This window comes from Meriones unguiculatus, chromosome 3 (genome assembly GCF_030254825.1).
Source record: "Meriones unguiculatus strain TT.TT164.6M chromosome 3, Bangor_MerUng_6.1, whole genome shotgun sequence".
NCBI classification, from domain to species: domain Eukaryota; kingdom Metazoa; phylum Chordata; class Mammalia; order Rodentia; family Muridae; genus Meriones; species Meriones unguiculatus.
The window spans coordinates 134,993,351-135,014,060 of record NC_083351.1 but is presented as its reverse complement, the minus strand read 5'-3'; the positions used below and the strand labels follow the sequence as shown (position 1 = coordinate 135,014,060).

General features: G+C 46.5%; 1 protein-coding gene across 2 annotated transcripts in view; it reads right to left on the bottom strand.

Annotated features, from left to right (window-relative positions):
- Positions 1-20,710, bottom strand: part of Spock1 (SPARC (osteonectin), cwcv and kazal like domains proteoglycan 1) — a 453,369-nt gene that overhangs the window by 111,421 nt on the left and 321,238 nt on the right. For both annotated transcript variants that reach the window (XM_060380587.1, XM_060380586.1), the window contains exon 5: positions 7,925-8,051. In XM_060380587.1, the coding sequence (XP_060236570.1) occupies positions 7,925-8,051 (127 nt within the window). The remainder of the gene's footprint in view (positions 1-7,924; positions 8,052-20,710) is intronic.

The window sequence follows — 20,710 nt, the reverse complement described above, 5'->3', positions numbered from 1 at the left end:
TGGGCATCTGTGCTGAACAAGACAAAATGAAAATCCCCCAATTTCCACTGATTTCAGAAAAGGGGGAAAATGCTTTGGCAGAAGTGTGGGCATCATTGGAGTCATTACTTTTGATGCTCAAGTATGGAACAGTCCAGGTAAGTTTTAACTGAAGCCTAACACAGAATGAGGAATTCCTTAGTTCCCAGGCTGGAGAAATGGGCTGAGTTCCCTGAGTACTGCCAACTTCTGAGACTGAACTGTTCTCTTGGAAAACACCAAGAAAGAGGCATGGCTGTACACGTGAGCAATATGTCCAAAGGGAATGTTTAGTTTGCTTCCCTTAAAGAAAACAGCAACATAATAATGTAATTAACGTGGTTTGTAATGACTCAATTATATTTCTAGCCCCGCGCAGACTCATTCTGGCCAGGGACCTTTCCATCTTTTAAAAAGCTGGTAAGTAGAGGTCTCACATGCTTTACCTCATTTGTCTTCTCAGCTCCTGATGAGGGAAGACAAAGCATCATCATGTTTGGGTAAGTGCTTACCAAGTGGCTTACCTGTGCAGACAGCAGAACTGACAGCAAGAGGCTCTTCTTCCTAATGTATTTTTAACGAAGGCATTAACTAATTACATGATGTTTTACTTGGGGCGTCTATGGAGAAGAAACAAAAATCTATTCTTCAGATCTTGGTTAAACATGGGTTTGCATAAAGAACACAGAGATCAGTGGTGAAATAATTAATTGAATCGCTTTCTTCTCTTCTAACTTCTATGACAAATCGGCATGCTGAAGAAGTCCGGGTAAATCTATGCCTTTTTGTTGTGGGTGGTGTCTGAACATCTGTGCTTCCTGAAAATGTTACAATAACCACTTTGCCTAGTCGTTTATCCTCAAGGGCCAAAAGACAGTGTTATCTTGGCATGTCTAAAAAGAAAGAGGATGACGGGAACTGAAGATTAATGCACCCACGTTCTGATGAAAGTCTGAAGGATTAGGCCAACTGCTTCTGAGAGTTCTGCATTCAACTAAGTCTCTCCTTTATTTGGGGGGATTTTCCCTTTAATTAGACACCAATCTCAATACACAGAGTTGTCTCCTTTTCTCACATGCCCCTCTATGGGCATTGTTCCCACCGCGGCTCTAGAAATGGCTGACTGGATGAGAATGCTTACCATGCGAAAAGACCTTACTTTGAACTCCCAGCACACACACATTAAAGCTAGGCACTGTCTCCTGTGTAGGTACCCAGTGTTAAGGGATGGAGATGGGCAGATCCGAGGAGCTCAACAGCCAGTCAATCTAGCTGAACCAGCAAGCTTCAGCTTCAGTGACAGACAGTCTCAAGAGAAAAAAATGAGAAGATGATAGCGGAGAATGGAGAATATCAAACATTCTCATCTGCTTCCTCAAGCATGCAGCATGGATGCACACACATGGTACACACACACACACACACACACACACACACACACACACACAGCCTTAAAACATACTTACACTGGCTCCAACTAACACAGCTTAGATGATGACCTCAGAGGAGCTACCATATTTGATACCAGAAAGGGCACTTTTTAGCTGTTTGTAGTCTAAAGTGTGGGCCCCTCTTTCTCTTCTATTAAGAGCCTTTCTCTTCATCACAGTGAAGTGGGGGGCACAGGGCCAGAGCAAGCCACTCACAGAGCCTCATTAGTGGGGACAAGGACTTGAATAAAAGATGGCCTATGATTTAAAATGAGCCAATTAGAGGGCTTCCCTGAGATCCGAACACAGGCTAGGGTACATTTCCTTGCAGTTTCTAAGGTGAAAACAAGGTAATTTGAGGGTTTCAAAGACTCATATTCTTTGCAAAGAGAAAGAGTCTATTTATAGAATGAAGGTAGACAGAAACAAGAGGCTAAACTATAAGAGAAGAGCCAGGCTACCCACAGTGAGTTTTCCTCATCCCCAACCAAGGCCTGGCTGTCCTGGCATACTCTTAAGCTTTATGTATCAGTGTGTGTGTGTGTGTGTGTGTGTGTGTGTGTGTGTGTGTGTTTTGAGTAGTTTAAGCTAAGTTTGACGTACATGGTCCTGTCATTTAAATTCAGAAAGATTATGATGATAGAGCTACGATTCTACAGCTTTTCAGAGGGTTTTTATTTACGAAGTAAAAGTTGTGACCCCAGCCAGACTGGGGTTCAGGTGTGGACTCTGATCTGTCCCACCCACATTGACCTTCCAGCTGTTTCTCCCCTTCCCCCCACCCCCACACTTTTACTTTGGAATCAGCAGTATTTACTCATGAGTGTGCATCTTAGTTTGTTTTCTGTTGCTGGGATACAGATGAGGCCAAAAGCCACCTGGAGAAGAGAGGGCTGTTTCAGGGAAGGAACTCAAGGCGGGCACCTAGAGGCAGGGACAGAAGCAGAGACAGCAGAGCAGCTTCTCCGCATGGCTTTTCCACCTTGGCTCCTTTTGTATACCCAGGATCCAACTACTCAGTGGTGGCACTGCTGACAGGGGCCTCCCATACCAGTCATTAGTCAAGAAAACGTCCTACAGACTTGTTCCCAGGCCAGCCTGGTAGACGCTTTCTCCATTAAGGTCCACTGTTTCCAGATGACTGGAGCTTGTGAACAAAGGCTAAGCCACTCGCTGTGTTTTGAAAACCCGTTGAAATGACAGGAAATACAACAGCACTTGGCGCACGGAAGCTCAATGCATAGTGCTTAACACAGACTGCTCAGCAAATAGTAGCACCTGCCTCCTTCCCAGTGCTGAAGTGTCACCATGGCAGCAGCTACAAGATAACATTTTCCCTCTGCCCTTCGGACAGTCGTCAGATTTCAGACAGCTACATGGCTACCTAATGTTAAACCCACACTCCCATCCTCCTTTGCAGCTTGCTGGGACCTATGAGGTAATCCTGGCTAAGGGGTCGTGAGCAGGTAAGGCTGGCGACTTCTGAATGGCCTCCACTTTCCTTCCAGCAGCCTTGCTGCACCCGTAGGGAAAGCTTCACTATTGCAATTCATGTGTATGACTGAACACCAAGCTAGGCGGGTCCTGGGCAGCCCCAGGCTGGAGGCAGTTCGGAACCCCAGTCAGTTCTGGGTGGCTTCTGTATGGACCAGAAGCCAGAGCTGATGTGCTTAAGCCTCTATTTCATCTGGAATGTTGTCATGGGGGCCAGAATCTATATCCTCGTGAATATGCAGTTAATTATTCTAAATACTATTTATGCTTACTCACGGAAGACCTTTAAGGGGGAGGAAGGGACAATAAACTAGAGGCAAAAGTATTTAAAATAGTTGAAGGTTACCACAGAAATGAGCTCTCATTACCAAATGATATCTGACTCCCCCAGACTAAGATAGGAAGTTGGAAATGAACATGGCCTGAGCGTGAAAGGCAAACTGGGGAATCTGCTATCCATCCTGGAATTCTCCCAAAATTTCAGATTTTCTAATGTATGAGGTAAAATCACTTAGAGTTGGCTAGAAGCTGCCAGAGACACAAAACATCTTCTATTGGCCTTCTCTATGCAACAGAAAACCAAGGTCCTGAATCTGACTCCAGAATCCTTTATCCTTTATTCCTCCCCTCTGGGGTCTCTCTGCTCTCTTTCTTCTGCCATGGAAGAGCAGGGACAGACGAGGGAACTGTCACTGTCTTCTCAGTGCTGTCTGAGGGGAGCGCATGGAGGCAGCCGCCCTTTTCCTGCCTTCACTGTTGCCACAGGGTACCAGGCTCCCATGTGCAAAGGTATGCATTCTACCTGCAGTTCCCTTTTGTTTGATATCCTTCTCCACCTACAGCAAGGCCCTCTCTCAGGAGCCATGTACAAGCAAAGACCATTCACATGGTGCAGGTCTGGAGGGAACAAACCTACCCTAAATGTATCTACTGCCAGCCTAAGCCAATAACAAGCAGAGCAGAGCAACCACCCTCTCGGGGTAGAAATGCTCATAGGCTGGCCGGCCTAGAAGCTGAAGACAGTGCCTAAAGCCGCCTAGAAGAGTCTCACATCCCTACACCCTGAATCAGCTTCAGTCCTCTGAATTTCCTATTCTTGGAAAATCTGGCCAACAGAGACTCAAGAACTTCAAACACGACCTTTGCTTGATAGTGATTGTTAGAAACTATTAAGATGCCTCAGCAAAGATAATATAATCTACAGCAACAGCGTGCTGGAAGAAATGCCAGCCCTGTAAAGCAAGGGCTCCTGTCCCACCCACACTTGTATGTGCTTTCAGAACCTAGAGAACACAATTTCTTTCAGAGCAGTTAACTCCACATCTTTCTTCAGTGTCTAGACATAAATGAGCCATTTGCTAATTGTTTAACAGCTTTTAAAGAAGATGTGGGGGAGGGGCGAGAGCAAATGGGTGTTTGCCTGCTGTCTCCCAATTATCAAGAGCCAGGCAGGTGTCAAAGAACAGCACTGACTCTTCAGAAACCTGTGCCACCAAGAGACCCCTCTTCTCACAGGCTAGTCCCAGATTCCGGCTGGGAAATGAGCAGTGGCTGGTATCAGAGATTCAGCAAGTATGGCCAATGACATTTCCCGGGAAAGATCCAGGCAATCAAACTCCCTCCCCGTGCAGGGCCAAAGTGGTCCAGGCATCCAAACTGAGTGGATGCAATGTACCTTGACGAGGAAGAGTCCTGAATTTCACATACCATCATGGGTTGCAGTTCTGGATATCATGTACCCACCTGGGGAAAAGTCAGGGCATCATGTCCATGGGAAGCCATATTGGATGGCTTTTTTCCTGTATGAGAAGCAGCTCCAGCAGGAGCTCCTGCTGGCCCTCTCTGAGCTTCTAAGACCTGATCAGCATCCCAGGTCTGCTGCCATTTCTAAAATTGCTTTCCCTTCCAGAAGTAGAAACCCAGGCTGGCCCACCTGAATGGAAGGTGATCACAAACTTTCCCGCAGAACAGAGCCAGAATCCAGCAGCATGGACCCTGCTTCCACCCAGCCATGCAAGGAATGGCAGGGAAAAGAAAGGGTTCTGCAAACAATAGGGTCCAAACATACTAGGTACAGCCAAAACTCTGTTGACAAAAGGATTTGCAAGCTCAGCTGGGGTGAAGATGTAGGTACCCTTATGCTGAGCTCATAGGTCAGGTGACTTTTTGTGTTTCAAATCTATCAGTCACCAAGACTGGGCTAGGCCCCCCTGATGCCTCTTTGGGCTGTTTTCTCCAGAAACCATTGAGCCAGTCAGGAGCAATGCCATTCGGCCCCAACATCACCAGCATTGGTCCCATCCCTATCATTCCCACCCTACATGGAGGCAGATGAATGTGAAACCGTGACTCTTTAATAGTTAACCTTACAAGGTAAACTCTACATGCAGAAGCAAAGCTTGCCTCATGTGTCTCTAGGAAGGACACCTGCTCCATGGCCAGCCTGAAAAATGTGCCCCTTCTCCTGCCTTCCCTGACTCTCCATAGCCAACAGGCCCAGCTTGAAGAGAGAAACAATTCAGCTGGAAAATGCTGGCTGCTCACCTAGGCTGGGTTTCATGGTAATACCAGGTCTGGGGCTGTGCTTTGGTCAAAGATTATTCTCCTAAGCGTGACTTGATGGCACGAAGTCACTTCTGCTTATGCATGTGCCATGGTCTCAGCTGTCCTCTGTTTTCCAGGAATGATGACCTCAAAAGGCCACAGCTCCATGAGATAGGAAGCCAGTGTTTATTAATAGTGAACACATTCACTCACACTAACCAAGCCTCTATTAGTATTCTCCAAAGCTTTGTCTTTAAGACCCAACATCATCTTTAAGATCCAAACATCTCTTTGAACCTCAATAAACAAGGGATCCCATCTTTAGGGGCAATAAGTAAAACAATAGTAAACCTGGCCATATGGAAATATGCCCTCTGGAAGAAAACCCCACTGAGTACCATCATGGTTTGTAACTGGTCTTTGCCTCACAGGCTTTCAAGAAACAGTACAATGCTGTGACTTAACCGTATTTGATTTGGGACATTCACAGGGAACAAAGGCAGAAGACCTGGCCACTCGTACCAGGACCCAACACCACCTACCCTGAGATATTGTCATTCCCGCCACCCCGCTTACTTGTTTTATGTAGTGAAGTGGGTAAATCACATATCCCCAGGCAGAAGCCCATGAGCATCAGAACCTGCCATAAGCCTTGTCCCAAGGAACCTTAGTGTCACATGTTCTATAGTTTGGATCTGGATACCCACCAACAGCCTAAGTGTGGAAGGCTTGACCCCAGTCCATGGTAGCACTGAAGGAAGTAGGATGTAGAGGCTAGATGAAAGAACTTATGTCACTGAGCATATGCCCATGGAGGGTGTTGAGATCCTGGGTCCCTTCAATTTCTTTCTTTCTTTTCTTTTTTTTTTTTCATAGCCACCATAAGGTGAACAGGACTCTTCTCCTCCTCCATGCTGAGCTGTGCCTGCACAAGCCCCAGGCTATGGAGCCAGACGATAGAATGAGACCTCTGAGGCCACCAGCCAAGACAAACTATTCATCCTTGAAAGTTGATTATCTCAGGCATTTTGTGACAGCAACAGAAGATTACCGTAGTATATACTAACAATAGCCTTTGATGATCAGTCTTTCATCTTATTTTGCTCCAGGAAAACAGCTGACATAGACTCACCCAACCTATTCAGGGTCTGAAGGGTACTGCCTGCTGGCAGAGTGGTCTTAGGGATGGGGCAGGCCTCTGAATGCTTCGCTCAGTTCTCTTCTGCAAAATGAGGAGCCCTCACAATAGAATCTTTCCAGTACAGATCCCTGCCTCCTGAGTAAGGCAGTACCTTTTCTATCACAAGCCAACCTCCCCAGCTTCAGGAGGGCCTTGATCAGCAAAGATACAGAGACAGTTCTTGAGCAACTGATAGCACTACAGGCCAGCACGTTAGACAGGTCCTGCACTGCTGCCCTGCAGCTCAGGTCTACCTGGGACCTGCAGCCTTTGAGAATGGTGGATAAGAATAGATTTTCAGTGATACCTATAAACCCACTATCTCAGATATGCTGCAGTATCAGAATCAAACTATTATTAAAATCTGTCTCCAATCAACTCTATCTGAGATCAAGAGGAAGGAGGGAAGGGGAAACTCAGATAGAGGTATGCTGGGGCTGTGTGGGCAGGAAGGACACACTGGCTCTGGCCACGCACACAGTGGTTCCAACTCACAGAGTAGGCCTGCAGATGCAGAGAGGAGGATTATGACTCTGTCCATGACAAAAGCTGTCTGCTTTATTTCTACCAGACTATATTTTCCTAGTACTTAGCACTCTGCCTGGCACACAGCAAGGCTGCAAACGATACCCACTGAGTGAACAAATAAACTCCCTGTGCCGTGGCTGTTGCCCTGGAATGCTAAAATAAAAACACGGCCTGTGCACCACAAAAAATCACTGGGGGAAAGCAGCCATGATCAGAGCAGGCAGTGAGGGTTCTCTCCGGACAGGTGGGGTCTGTAGTGTGAGGAGCAGCCTGGGCAGCACAGAAAATAGAACGGTGTGGCTAGCAGAAAAAGGAAAGGGGAGGGGGCAGAAACGCTTGACCCCACAGAGCAAGGGGACCCAGGGTGACTGGGTAATCTCCACAGGAACTCACCAGCCATAGGCTCCACTAGGAAACCTCACTGAAACTCAAGAAGGTAGAGGAGGTGGGAAGAACCAGAGCTCCGCCTCACCACCCACTGGGAGCATCAGCTCCCAGGCTGTTTCTCCACCAGGTCGAGCTATGCCGCCGGCGTCTTTTGGACACAGCACATCCCACTCCCTGCTTTGGCCTTCAGCCATTGCTATCACATTCCATATTTGCCTCCTTGGCCAGAAGTTCCCTATTTCAGAGTCTGTGCTTCTCCAGGGCAGGGCCCTGAATGACCAGGCTGCCCACAGGGTAGAGATTCTAGGTGATTCTTAAGATACGGACAATAGTAAGGACCAACCTTGGATGTGTACGTGTGACCATCCGACCCACAGACCATCGCTGACTGTGCCACAGGACAAGGCTTGCACTTGGCCAGATTTGAAGGTCCAACCCAGTGTTTGTGGGCCACGTTCCCCTTCTTCTGCCTAAGGAAGAAAATAGAAGGGACAAGTTAGCCAGATCTCTGCCCTGCACTGGTGTTTCCCCTAGGTCGTTTCCAAAGAACACACAGCTAAATAACACACTGAAGCTTCCCTAAAACAGATAAGAGGTCCCAGAGATGTTAGTGGGCACTCTAATTTGTTCCAAATCATGAAAAGGTGTCAGGAGGTTTTCTCTCCAAAGCATACATTTCACCCAGTGGCTGAACCAAGCAAAACTGAAACACTGCGAAACCTCACATGCACATGGAAAGAACATCACAGACACTTCCGAAACAGCGAGAGGGAGCATTACAGTGAGTCCCAGCAACACATCATGAGTGTCCCAAACAGCCTCCCACCACCTCGCGCTCTCCTGGGGCTGCCGGGCAGCTTCCAGATCGACAGAAGGCGCTACTGCGTGAGCACGTCCCACAGAAATTACTCCAAACACCACTGAAGACTTTCACAGCTATAGAACACCATCTCTGGGTGTATCTTAAAGCAATTTCAGCAGAGCTTCCAACGTGCCCCTTGATAAAGGCTCTGGGCTGACATCGTTTCCAACCGTTAACCAGCATTCTCTTCTTTCGTTTCAGCCCTGGTTTCCCCATCTCACCGTTGTTGCAATTATAAGTGGCTATGATGGCTATGTCCGCAAAAAAGGACCCCATCTCTGTATCACTGACCGCTGAGAGAGAGAGGCCTGAAGTTACTGCCACCCTTTCTCCCTCAGCTGAAGCCAATCTCCATGCGGTTCACTTGCTGTGACTCCCATCTGCCAAGGGCAAACACCTTTGCGCTGCCCGCCAACAGGCACCCGGCAGTGTCCATCAATCGGATAGGATAGCTACGATTCCCTTGAGGTGTTCTGCTGTGGCAGGGGTTCCTACCGATGAGTGGCACGTGGACTCCACAGTCGGGAAACACAGCTAACCCTCAGCTGAACCACTTATGCACAGTGTGACCTTGACAGGACATTTAATGCTGGAAATCCCAATTTCTCATAGGTAAATGAAAGAAACGGAGCCTACATCTGGTGCCCATTATAAAATCCACAGTGTGTTATGGTTTGAACTTAAGATGCCTCAGCAGGCTGATGTACTTGGGGTGTTTCTGGTATAATGTCTCAAACTGGATGATACGCTGGGGACCTGTTTGTGGGAAGTGCCCCAATGGGCTGATGTGATGAGGGCCTTTAGTGGGAAGCAGCTCAATGGGCTGATTACTGGGGGCCTTTAGTGGGAAGTGCCCCAATGGGCTGATTACTGGGGGCTTGTTGCTAGCTGATGTGCTTTTAGGAAATTATTGGATCCTGCAGGCTCTGATACAACAAACAGATTAAGCCCTTAATGGATTTAAATATGAGGGAATTACAAGCCGCAGGCAAGACCTAGCATGGGGAGCTCTCTGGGGAAGAGGCGTGTTCTTGGGAACTACATGCTCTTATCTCTTTCTGGGTTTGTTTTGTGTCTGAGGAGCCTGTCACATACGCCTGCTTCTACCACCATGACGCTCCGCCCAGCCACAGGCCCAGCACTGCTAGAGTCAAAGTGTGGATTAAAACCTCCTCATCCTGGAGACAAAAAAAATACATAATTCCCCCCTTTAAACTTGCTTTTCTCAGGTACTTATTTTCACAGCAACACCTATAACAAGTGCAATCTTCAAAACAAGAAGCAATACAAGTGGCAGATATTACAATCTTCTCCCCCGTAGATGAGACTCCGAACAAAAGGAGTGACCGCTGCATGGAAATGTGATAAGCTCTCAGGGTGTAGATCCGAAGGGTCTTTAACCACCAAGAACCCATGAAGCTAGAAGGAATTTGCTCTGCTAGGTGAGAGATGATGCCCACATCCCTTAGAAAATCAGCTGTGGTATCTGAGTTAAGCTTGTCCCGCTTCTGAACGAGCAGACGTGAGCTAGTGAGTGAGTGAGAGAGAGTGTGTGTGTGAGGGGGGGTGTCAACAGAGAAAACACTGTTTCTTATGCCACTCCGCACATTCATTAGTAATTTAAGGGTGGCAGTTGGGTGTTGGGAGAAGTCCATGAGAGCAGCATCAAAGGGAGTCAGTTCATACCCGTAGCATAGCCGCCTGGGGCCATCAGGGATCCAGGCTGGAGAGAAAACATTTCTGAACCTGTCTGACCAAAGAACCAGAGAACAAAGTTCTAGGCAGGTTGAGAGCAGTCAGGATTCACCTTGTTTGTTTACTGAAGAGGGAACGGGAAGGACCAAGAGAGGCAGAGTCCTGTCTGAAGTCCTGGATTTGGTTGGTGGTGAGGCTCGGGGCCCTCTGAGAGTCTCCAAAAATGAAGCTTTGCCTTGGTCCCTGTCTGTTATTTCTCTATAGCTGCCACAAAACACCACTACCAAGGCAGCCTGTAAAAGAACATTGAATTGGGCTTATAGCTTATGGTAGTTTGGATGAGAATGCCCCCATTGCCATAGACTGATGTGTTTGAATACTTGGTCCCCAGTTCATGGAACTGTTTAGGGAGGATTAGGAGGTGTAAGAGGAGGTGTGTCATTGGGGAGTGTGCTTTGAGGTCTCTGAAGCCCATGAATCCTAGTTACCCATGTACTTGTTCTCTCTCTCTCTCTCTCTCTCTCTCTCTCTCTCTCTCTCACACACACACATTTATTCATCCATCCATCCTCCCATCTATCTATCCATCCATCCATCCATTTATCGAATTATGTATCTACCTACCTGCCTATCTCCAACTTTCAGATCAGGATAGGAGCTCTTAGCTGCTGCATCAGCATGATGTCTCTCTGCCTGCTGCTATGCTACCAGCTGTGATGATCATGGATGCTAACATCAGAGAATTTCGAGTCTTCAAATTAAGTGCTTTTGAAATTGTCTTGGCCATGGTATCTCTTCATAGCAATAACAGCCATAATAAAGACAAAAGTTTCTTAGGATTAGAGCTGAGAGCTCACATCTTGATCCTCAGGCAGGAGGCAGAGAACACAGTGGAAATGGTGCTGGTCTTTTAAAACCAGAAAGCCTGTCCCTCCTCCAACGAGGCCACACTTCCAATCCTTCCCAAACAGTTCCACCAAATGGAGAGATAAACCTATGGAGGCTATTCTTATTGAAATTTCTACAGCATATGTCAGTCTAGCCTAGAAGAGTAGCTTTAAAATTCTTGTGTGTGCTGTTGGGGGACTGCCACTATCCCCAAAGCTTCCTATATTGGCTTTACCACTCTATCTGGGATGGAAAACATTCATCGCTTGCATTTGTGAATCACATTGACTTAAGGGCTGTAGGTCATGTCTGACTCTCTCAAGGCCTGCTTCAGCCAACTGGCACAAGCATTCATGTGAGAGAGACTCCCCATGGCAGAGGAACAAGCTCTTGGTACCGGGTTAATATTAGTGTCCATAGTTTCTTCAACAGAGCCCTTCGCATTATCTTCATTCATGCAGCACATGTCTGTTGCTGCCAGTGAGTAGTGAGAACAAAAACATATGCTTTCATTTGCTAGCCCTTCTCCTGGATTTAGGCCCCACAAGACTGAAGCAAGTTCTGTTTTGAGCTTCCGGAAGGGGATATAAAGTCCTCAGGGTTTCCTTGGAGTGAGCTTGGCCATGGGTAGTGATGCTTCAGGAGACAAAGAGCCTCAGGGAGTTGAGGCAAAGGGAGGGGAGGGAGTAGCGGACACAGCAACCATGGAGCCAGCAATCAATCACCAGCTAATGACATGTTCTCTGCCTCTGAACCTGAACTTCATTATCAAATTACATTCCTTCAGACAGGCAAGGAGGTGAGGTGCCTACGAGGGTTATGGTACCAGGTGGATGTTTAAGACATCCCTATGGGGTGGAGATATTGCTCGTGCCTGCTGTGTAGCTGGCACTCTGCAGTTAACTACAGCATCATGGGGTGATAGAGCAAAAAGTTCCTTAAAGCTGATGCTGATGGTGGTACTTGTATGTGTGTGCTCAGGGGTGACTTCTGGGTAATGAATAGCCAATTGACGTGCTCTTCCCTGAGGAAGATTAAGTACCTCACTCTCAGCATTCCTTAGTGGAATGCTTGGTTCTTTGTGTAGGGTTGGCGCCTTGCGCCCCATGTCCACTTGGGCATGCTTACTGCTGTTGCCCTCTATCAGCTCAGTTTAGGCAGCCATGTTGGCAAGGCTTTACGGCTGTAGTTTCTGACATTAGTGGGAGACCCAGACTCACAGAAAACTGCCTGCTTCTTTGGCTTTCCACCTCTGTCCTGCAATGTTCCCTGAGCCTGAGGTGTGGGAGTGTGCTGTGGTTATATTCATTGGTAATAAATGCCAGAACTCTTCTACAACACTTGGACTAATTGTAGTTTTCTGTTATACAGAATGAGCAGGGTGTATGTGTGTGTGTGTGTGCAGATACGTGCGTAACAACAGTTAATAAAAAGAGAGATCACTAATTTGAAAGAGAGCAAGGAGGACATCATAGCTATTTCCCCAGGAAACCTTGGCAACAATCCAGAAGAACTTGAGACCCCTCCTGGGCATCCGTACCCTTAGTGGGAGGGCTCAGTTACATAAGAACAGCTTCTTTGAAAACACATCCCACCAGCTCAAGCATGCACCACCATCCATGACCCAATGATGGATGGTCATGGATCATGTCTAGGTAGAAACAATTCAACCTTGCCTCAGATGCCTAAGAACGTTTAGTACAGAGCCTATAGCATTTTGACTTGCTGCTTGTTTCAAAGACTCAAGCATACCTGTCAGATGGGGGCAATACTGGGTGTTCCTTATGTCAACCGAGGTAGAACCTTGGTGCAAATGGCACTCAACCTGAAGTCAAGTATGTGAAGCTATGTGCCACCAAGATGTAAGCCAAGTTAATGTAAGACATTAACTTCCCTAATGTCTGTGTCTGTTTTGATTCCTCCAATCCAGTTCAAATCATAAAAAAAAAGAATAACCAACTCAGTCAAGACAAGCGACTAAGAATTCTGACTCAAATGCTTCAATTTCCGAGTCAATGAAGAATGAAATCCGATGAAGCAGTCTTGATGTAAATGCTATGCCCAGTGTCACCAACATTCATCAACAGGGTGACACAGCAATTTGGTCTGGAGGCAGATCCTGTCAGCCTTTCCTTGGCCACTGGGCTGACTCATTTCTGCCTGGCGAGACTGAGCGGTGGCCTCACCTCCTGCAGACTGATGACAGTGTAAGGAAAACCCTAACCTAGAAGTCCCTTTAGATAGACAACCAGAACCCTCCCCCACACTAGTACTCCTGTCCTGTTTACTGAACTGCTTTCCCTTGGTTTTTCTGTTATAAGTCTACCAAATTTCCCAGAATTCATGTTTCTAAAACACAAGAATGGTTCCTAGTACTTCTCTGATCATGTGATTTTCATGCAGTGAGAAATCCTCACTTTCCTGTCTCCCTGGCACTATAGACACTGAGCTTGGTGGAAAATCACCACCGCCTGTTTGAATAGGCTCACTATTTGCTTTGATCCAGTCACCACCCTGTATGTGTGCAAGTGTACATGTGTGCACACATACATTCTATGACTGGGACTCCTACCACTTTTTCTTCCAGCCACACACAGATGTTTCCTAGAGCCCGTCATTGGTGTTCTCTGTGTTCCTTTTTTTCCTGGCATATCTTCACTCTCCCCTATATTTCTCTCCCACCCCATCCTCTTTTCTTCAAGATTAGCTCAGATATCAGCTCACGGAAAGCCTCCTGAGGCCCCTTCACAGACAGTGGCAGTGCCCTTGACTTCACCGTGGCTTGTAATCACTTCCAGGTCAGAGTCCTCCCCAGACAAGTACCTTGACTTCAGCTGGCTAAATAGTAAAATCTGCCTATTCCCAAAGTGCCCAGGCATAACAGGATTCAAACTTTAGAGCCATCATGCACACCTCCCTCTTCCCTGTCCACACCATCTACCCGCTGGGCCTACTGATTTTATGTCCAGCCAGCTATTGGAGGCATCCGTGTCCCTTCTATCTACCATTCAAATCTGAGTTTAGTAATGGCTTCCTATCTTCACAACAAATGTCTATTCCAGGTCAAACTTTCAATCCACTGCCTTCTATGAGCCCTTTTCCTGTGACTATCATAAGTAGTTGGTCATAGCAATGTTTGTTTCAACACTCCATCTTAATCAGACCCAGTGGTGACATTGACTACAGCACAAAGTGCCTCTTCTAAGTCTGTCTTCCTCAGGATACTGTATGTTCCAGAAGGGCAGTGATTAGTTCTTTCTTTCTGTCTTTTGTTTTTAAGAAAACAACTCTCATCAGTCCTTCCTCTGCCTGCCTCGGAGAGGAAGACTGGGCAACTTTTCTATATTTTCATCACATGTTGTACACAGTCTTTTAAATAAGTGCAAGTATTAAGTGTAGTGCCATTGATAAAGAAAGGTAAGCTAGAATAGAAATATAAAGTGTTCATCCATTAGCGAACACTACTGGGCTGCACCTACACAGCAACCAGTTCTTCTAATAAGCCCACAGTGCTACATAGAACTGCATGTGAATGTCATGTTAAATCTACCTATGCTCTAAAAATGTTCTTTGGGACACTGATCAGAAGACTTCTGTAAGCAAATCCATCTATCATGAGCAAGCTCATTATATGCAGAAGAGCAGTTCAGCGGCCATGGATCCTATCACACACTTACAAGGTAACATCACAGACCGGCAGGATGGACTGGCCAGATCATGGTAATTCTCTTCCAGGTTGTTCCTATCCAAGTTCTCAGAAATGTCACCTTTAAAGTTTGGCTTTCCACATCAGTGCTTTCCGCTCCTGCTTTTGACTCAGCCATGCAGGTTCCTCCCCCACTCACCCCAGATCACACACCTGCAGCAAGGGGCTCTGAGGACCTCAGCTGTGGCCTAGCTATTCGCTGACTGTTGCAGAGTGGTGCCATGGTCAGGGCCTATAGCATGGAGGTGGCAGAGCAATCAATTTTTTAGCAATAAGCACATCTGTGAGGATAAATTTACCAACATAATCCTGCTGTATGAAATTCAGCAATTTCTGTTGAAATATTTTAATGGGAAGAGGGCAGGGGACTGGGACTGGGTGGCGATACGAGCACACGCAGTAGAAATGCTGCCTTTTTCCTTCAGTTCTGTTACTCACACACAGCATTCCACCACTTTGAGCGCCTGTGTTTGCCTCTGTATGTGAACAGCTGCTGAAGGGGCAAAGCAGCTCCAGAGAGTAAACAATAGCGGGACCAACCCATTTGCTTTGAGTGACAACCACACACCGATCTAGAGGTGCAGCTGTAACCCCTGGCTTATTCACTCACAGCAACCCTGTCGGGGTAGCCACCATTCGGACCCATTCACAGGTAGAAAACCAAAGCTTATGCCATCAGTCGCCATGGCCATCAACAGAGCTTATTCTCTGCCCTGTCTCTGAGCTCTGGTTGCCTGACTAAGATGGGCCTGTCAGCTCAGAGGTGTGGGAACCCCACAGTGGACAGTCTCTCCCCAGTAATAACAGTGTTTGTTTGCTGTCATCAAAGGACTGCTGTGTGCATTCTATTCTCATGTTAATATCAAAGTGCCCATTCAAGAATAAAATTGAATTTGTTTGCAAAATCAAAACTAATTGGTTCTAAAACAGGGATGGGAGATACCCAGATTGTTGACATGGTGGCTATTTTGAACCAGAGACAAAATAATGAATGTTAATTGAAATGAAAACATGTTAACCATTGAAATAATCTGTCATGTACAATGATGCTGTGATTTCTCGGTTGTTAGGGCTATTTCAGTCATTATCCTGTGCCATCAAATTACACAGGAACAGCATAATGGCTGTGTCATTTACAAAGACTGCCCCCCTCCACTGAAAGAGACAGGTTCCCACGTGACAGATTCTCTGTCCCAGCATGCATGAGCTTAAGAAGCCTCCCTTTCCAAGTCAAGAAGGTTCCAGAAATGAAATCCTGTCCATGTCCAGTTTTATTAATGAGGCAACAGAGCCACAGGGAAAGAGCACTTCTCTGGGCTAGGTGATACCCACCGGTACTGGGCTAGGTGGTACTAGGTGCCCATTGGCATGAAAAACAAATCGGGATGGTATAAATGTAAAAGGTCAGGAATGTGACACTGAGAGCAGCTGCTAAATATTTACTAAGGGCTTATAATGTGCCACTATTGGTAAGGACATGGCCCTCCCACTGGTAGTAAGTAGCCAGGCCTGCGCTGAGCGCCTGCGAGGTGATAGTCATTGCTTTAGGCACTTTTTGTGAACTGCCTTATTTGCTCCTTATAACAGCTCGAAGAGAGAGCAAACTGTGGCCAAACATGGGAAATCTGGTGGTAGAAGGAGCAGGGGGACTTCCCAGGCAAAGCAGAGATGGGGCATCGGGGAAGGACCATCACCCTGTGCCCACCCAACACTGAGGTGGAGGGCAATCCACTGGTTCATCTGGAAGGGTGGAAGGGTTTGCGTGGCTTCGGCCCATCCTGGTTGGTCGAGAAGAGAAGGGTGAGGTCCACAAAGCATCTCACACCAAGGCTTGGGTATGACAGATGGGATGAGCAGGGTCCAGATCCAGCAGCCAGCCTCACTCAAGCCCCACGCTCCAGACAATCCCCAGCCAGAGCATGATAACTTTCAAATACATAAGTACACTTACTCTACAAGTCTTAGAGTAGAATCAGTACTAGCCTTGTGCCTTGGAGTCTATTATTCCAAATGCAAGAACATCTCTTTAAGGCTCACAGCCTGTGGCTCATTTCAACATGAGTCTTTTTGATCTGCCCTTTACCCAGGCTATGGGAAGGCCAAGGCAGCAGAGGCTGTAGCCACTCTCTATAGACGAGAGGAGTCAACAGCTTAGGCTAGAATTTCTGGAAACACCACTCAAGCTGTACTTGTACAAGCAAACTGAAAATGAACATGAAGACACATCAGCCCACAACACACCCTTGACAAGACAGAAGAGGCAGGACAGAGGGCATAGGGAGTAGAAAGAAGCCTTGCTTTGCAGCTCTGTATCTTCCCATTGTTTCAACTCCTACAACTGTATATTGTTAGCTTAATTGGCCTAAAGCTTGGAAGAGAAATGCACTCAGAGAGTTCTTAAAGAAACTGGCTCACCCCACCTGGCTTGTTCTTATTTCTGGAAATGTTTTAAAAAGCCCAAGTTGCCAAAGAGAAGGGAAATCTCCCAGTGTGGAAAAAAAGGCAGAGCAAAGCGTTCACTGGTGAGGCAGAAGGGGAATCCAAAAGGCACACCACTGCATCAGATGGACCTTAATATTTTGACTCCTTTAAAGCTAAGATCTCAAAACTCAAGGAACAAGCTCTCCAACACAGGAATCCAGAGACAGGCTGCCTTTTCAGCAGGCACAAGTGTCAGCCAGACAGTGAGCACGGAAGTAAAAGATGAAGCCAGCACTATGGTAGCTGCATTCTCTACAACTTCTGCTCAGACCCGTTAGCATCATGCATCCAGTGACTTAGTTACTACGGACAGCGGAGCTCCCTCACACAGACCACCAGCTTTAAAACAGCATGAGTGTGTGTGTGTGTGTGTGTGTGTGTGTGTGTGTGTGTGTGTGTTAAGAAAAAGACTACTAGCCTAGCTAGGCATAGCAGCTGATGTCTGTATTCTTAATGCTCAGGAGACCAGGGCAGGAGGATTGTGAGTTAGTGATTTTCCTGGGCTATGTAGTAAGTACTGTAACAGTCTATGCTATACTGTCAGGCCCTATCTCAAAATAAATGTACACACAGATGGAGGGAAAGGAGGAAAGGAGGCAGAGAAGGAAAGAGGGAGAGAGGGAAGGAGGGAGGAGGAGAAAGAAAGAGAGCGAGAACAAAAGCAAGTGTAAAAGCAAGATGCCTGAACATAACCTAGACATCTGGGATTCATAGTTTGGGACACTCTTTGAATCATGGTTTCTTTAGACTTGAAAATCAAATATATTTGCCTTGGGATCATGGTCAGAGCAACAGCCTCTAGTCTGACACAGACTCAGAATTTCCTGGCTGCGTGAAGACCAGCAGCCTGACTGGTCATATGAGCTTCCGCCAGCCTTCTAAGACAACCTATTATTGTTCTTAAGAGAACAATAGATCGTAGCCAATGGCCACAGGACTCTGTGAGTCAGAGAACGGTACAGTTGTCACTTGAAAATGAACTGTTTCACAAACTTGGCAGTTAGAGCCAACATGAGAGACCCACAGGCACACTTGTTCTCCACCTGCCCCCCCACCCCCGCGCCACTTACTTACAGGCCCCAACTAAAATTGTTCTTGGTCAGGAAAGGCTGCCAAGTCAGCAGCATAACATGCTATCAGATGGGGCTGGGGAGATGGCTCAGTGCTTAAGAGCACTGGCTGATCTTCCAGAGGACTGGGGTTCAAGTCTCAGTCACTCAGTTATGACCCATGGGTAATACCATTTTTAAAAAATCTGATAACGTTTCCAGCCTCCACATATAAAATACACACATAGTTCATAGACATACATACGGGCACACGAGCACACATCCATACACAGAAAACAGAAACAAAAAAGTAAAATCTAAAAAAAAAAAAAAAAAAAAAAAAAAAAAAAAAAAAAAAAAAAAAAAAGCCACTAGGAAAAAATAAAATAAAAGGAAAGAATTGACCTTTCTTTATTCCCTCAGGAAAAAGGGTTTTAAAATCTTCTTTCCAACTGTGGAAAGAGAAGAAATGGTGACTGTTACCATGGAGTCTTGCATTCTTGCTCTCAGAGTATCCCATCTGTAAGCCCTTTGACCTTAGAGGAACTCTCAGCAATCACCTAGTAATAAAGCAAACATAACAAGCAGACCCAGGACTTTCGATTTTAGTGCATCTTCCAGGAGAGGAAGATCAGGGAGGGTTTTTGCTGACACAACTCCCGACTAAGTGTTTGCAAGCAGAGGTATGTGCAGTTAGATCATGAAGGAATATGCATTTCCACCCTGGGCCCGGCTCTTACAGCCCTAGCTTGCATTTCTTGGAGCCAATTAACTATCATGAAATGAGCATGTGAAGGAAACGCATGCCCTCGTTTGCTTCCTAGGTACTGACAGCAAGGCATTCGACCCTGGTAGGGCTGCATGTGTTCTGCCTATGTATGGAGAAAGTCAGCCAAAGGGAGGGTGGCATTAGTGACACGACAGGTTAAAAAATATTTTATTCAATATTCATATATACCTACAATGGGTTTTGATTAAATCCACCCTTCTCCCATCCCCCATTCCCATCTTTTCCTCCCAACCTTATGTGCTTTGTCTTTCAATACCTGCTGAGTCTGTTTGGGGTCATGTGTACATATGAGTGTGGGCCACCTATTGGAACCTGCATCACTGGTCAGGAGCTGCCAGTAGCTCCTGAGATACAGTGGGATTTCACGAGCCTTGTCCCTGTCCATGATAGAATTTCTTCTGGCTTTATCCTGTGATGGTCTCATGCATGTGGTCCTAGCTGAGAGTTGTCCACATGTACAACTGTGCCATCATGCCTGGCTGAGACTGTTTTGCTACAGACATCTGCTTATCTCCAGCTCTTACAGTCTTTCTTCCAACTCTTCCATGATGATCCTCGAGCCGTTGGGGGAAGGAGTATGATGGAGGCGTCCCATTCAGCACTGAGCAGACCACACTCTTATTCTCCGCACACTTCCCAGTTGTGGGTGTCTGTATTAGTCACTGCTTACTACAACAAGAAGCTTCTCGGATGAAGGCCGAGAGAAGCCCCAATCGACTGAGGGTGCAGTTTACTACTGTCCTAGTTAGGGTTTCTGTTGCTGTGAGGAAATACCATGACCAAAGCACCTTGGGGAGCAAAGCAGTTATTTCAGCGTACATTTCCAAGTAACAGCCTATCAGTGAAGAACGTCAGGCAGGAACTCAAACAGGGCAGGAAACTGGAGGCAGGAGGGGTGCTGCTTATTGGCTTGCTCCTACGGATTGCTCAGCCTGCTTTTCTGTGGACCCCAGTACCAGCAGCCCTGGGCTGGCCCCCCACAATAGGCTGGGCCCTAACATCAATCGGTAATTAAGAAAGTGCCCTACAGGCCTGGTCTCATGAAAACATTTTCTCACTTGAAGCTCCCTCTTTCCCGATGCCTCTAGATTGTGTCACATTGACCTGAAACCAGCCAGCACAATCACCATGTCCACGAGCAGAACGCTAGTACTAGGTTCTCCTGTAGGGCCCAGTCCTGGGTTTGGGGCCCAGGTATTGTTTGGATGGGTTGAGATGGAACACACAAAGTAGAGGAGGGAAGTGGGGAAAGAAAATAAACACTAAAGGCCTTTGAAAATATTATCTGGAAAATTAGTACTGTAGAATCTCCCTAAAATATATTAGATGGTATTACCCTATAATGGGGTAAACCCTTACCCAGATACAATAGGCTATTGAATAAAACAAAACAAAACAAAACAAAACAAAACAAAAACAGTACTAGGTATGGACTACCTTTTTACAAGTTCTTGGTCAGCAGTGTCCCCTAGACTCCCCCAAAACATTACTATTTTTATTGTTCTTGGTAACCCCAAGAACTTGATTTAAAAAAAAAAAGACGCTGTTACTGCTAAAACCACTGCACACTTGAAAGGATGTGGAGAAATCACGATGGCTTTCATCTGAAAACTCCACCCCTACTGGCCTAGCATTCGTGGTGCTGAAAGGTTCTGTGC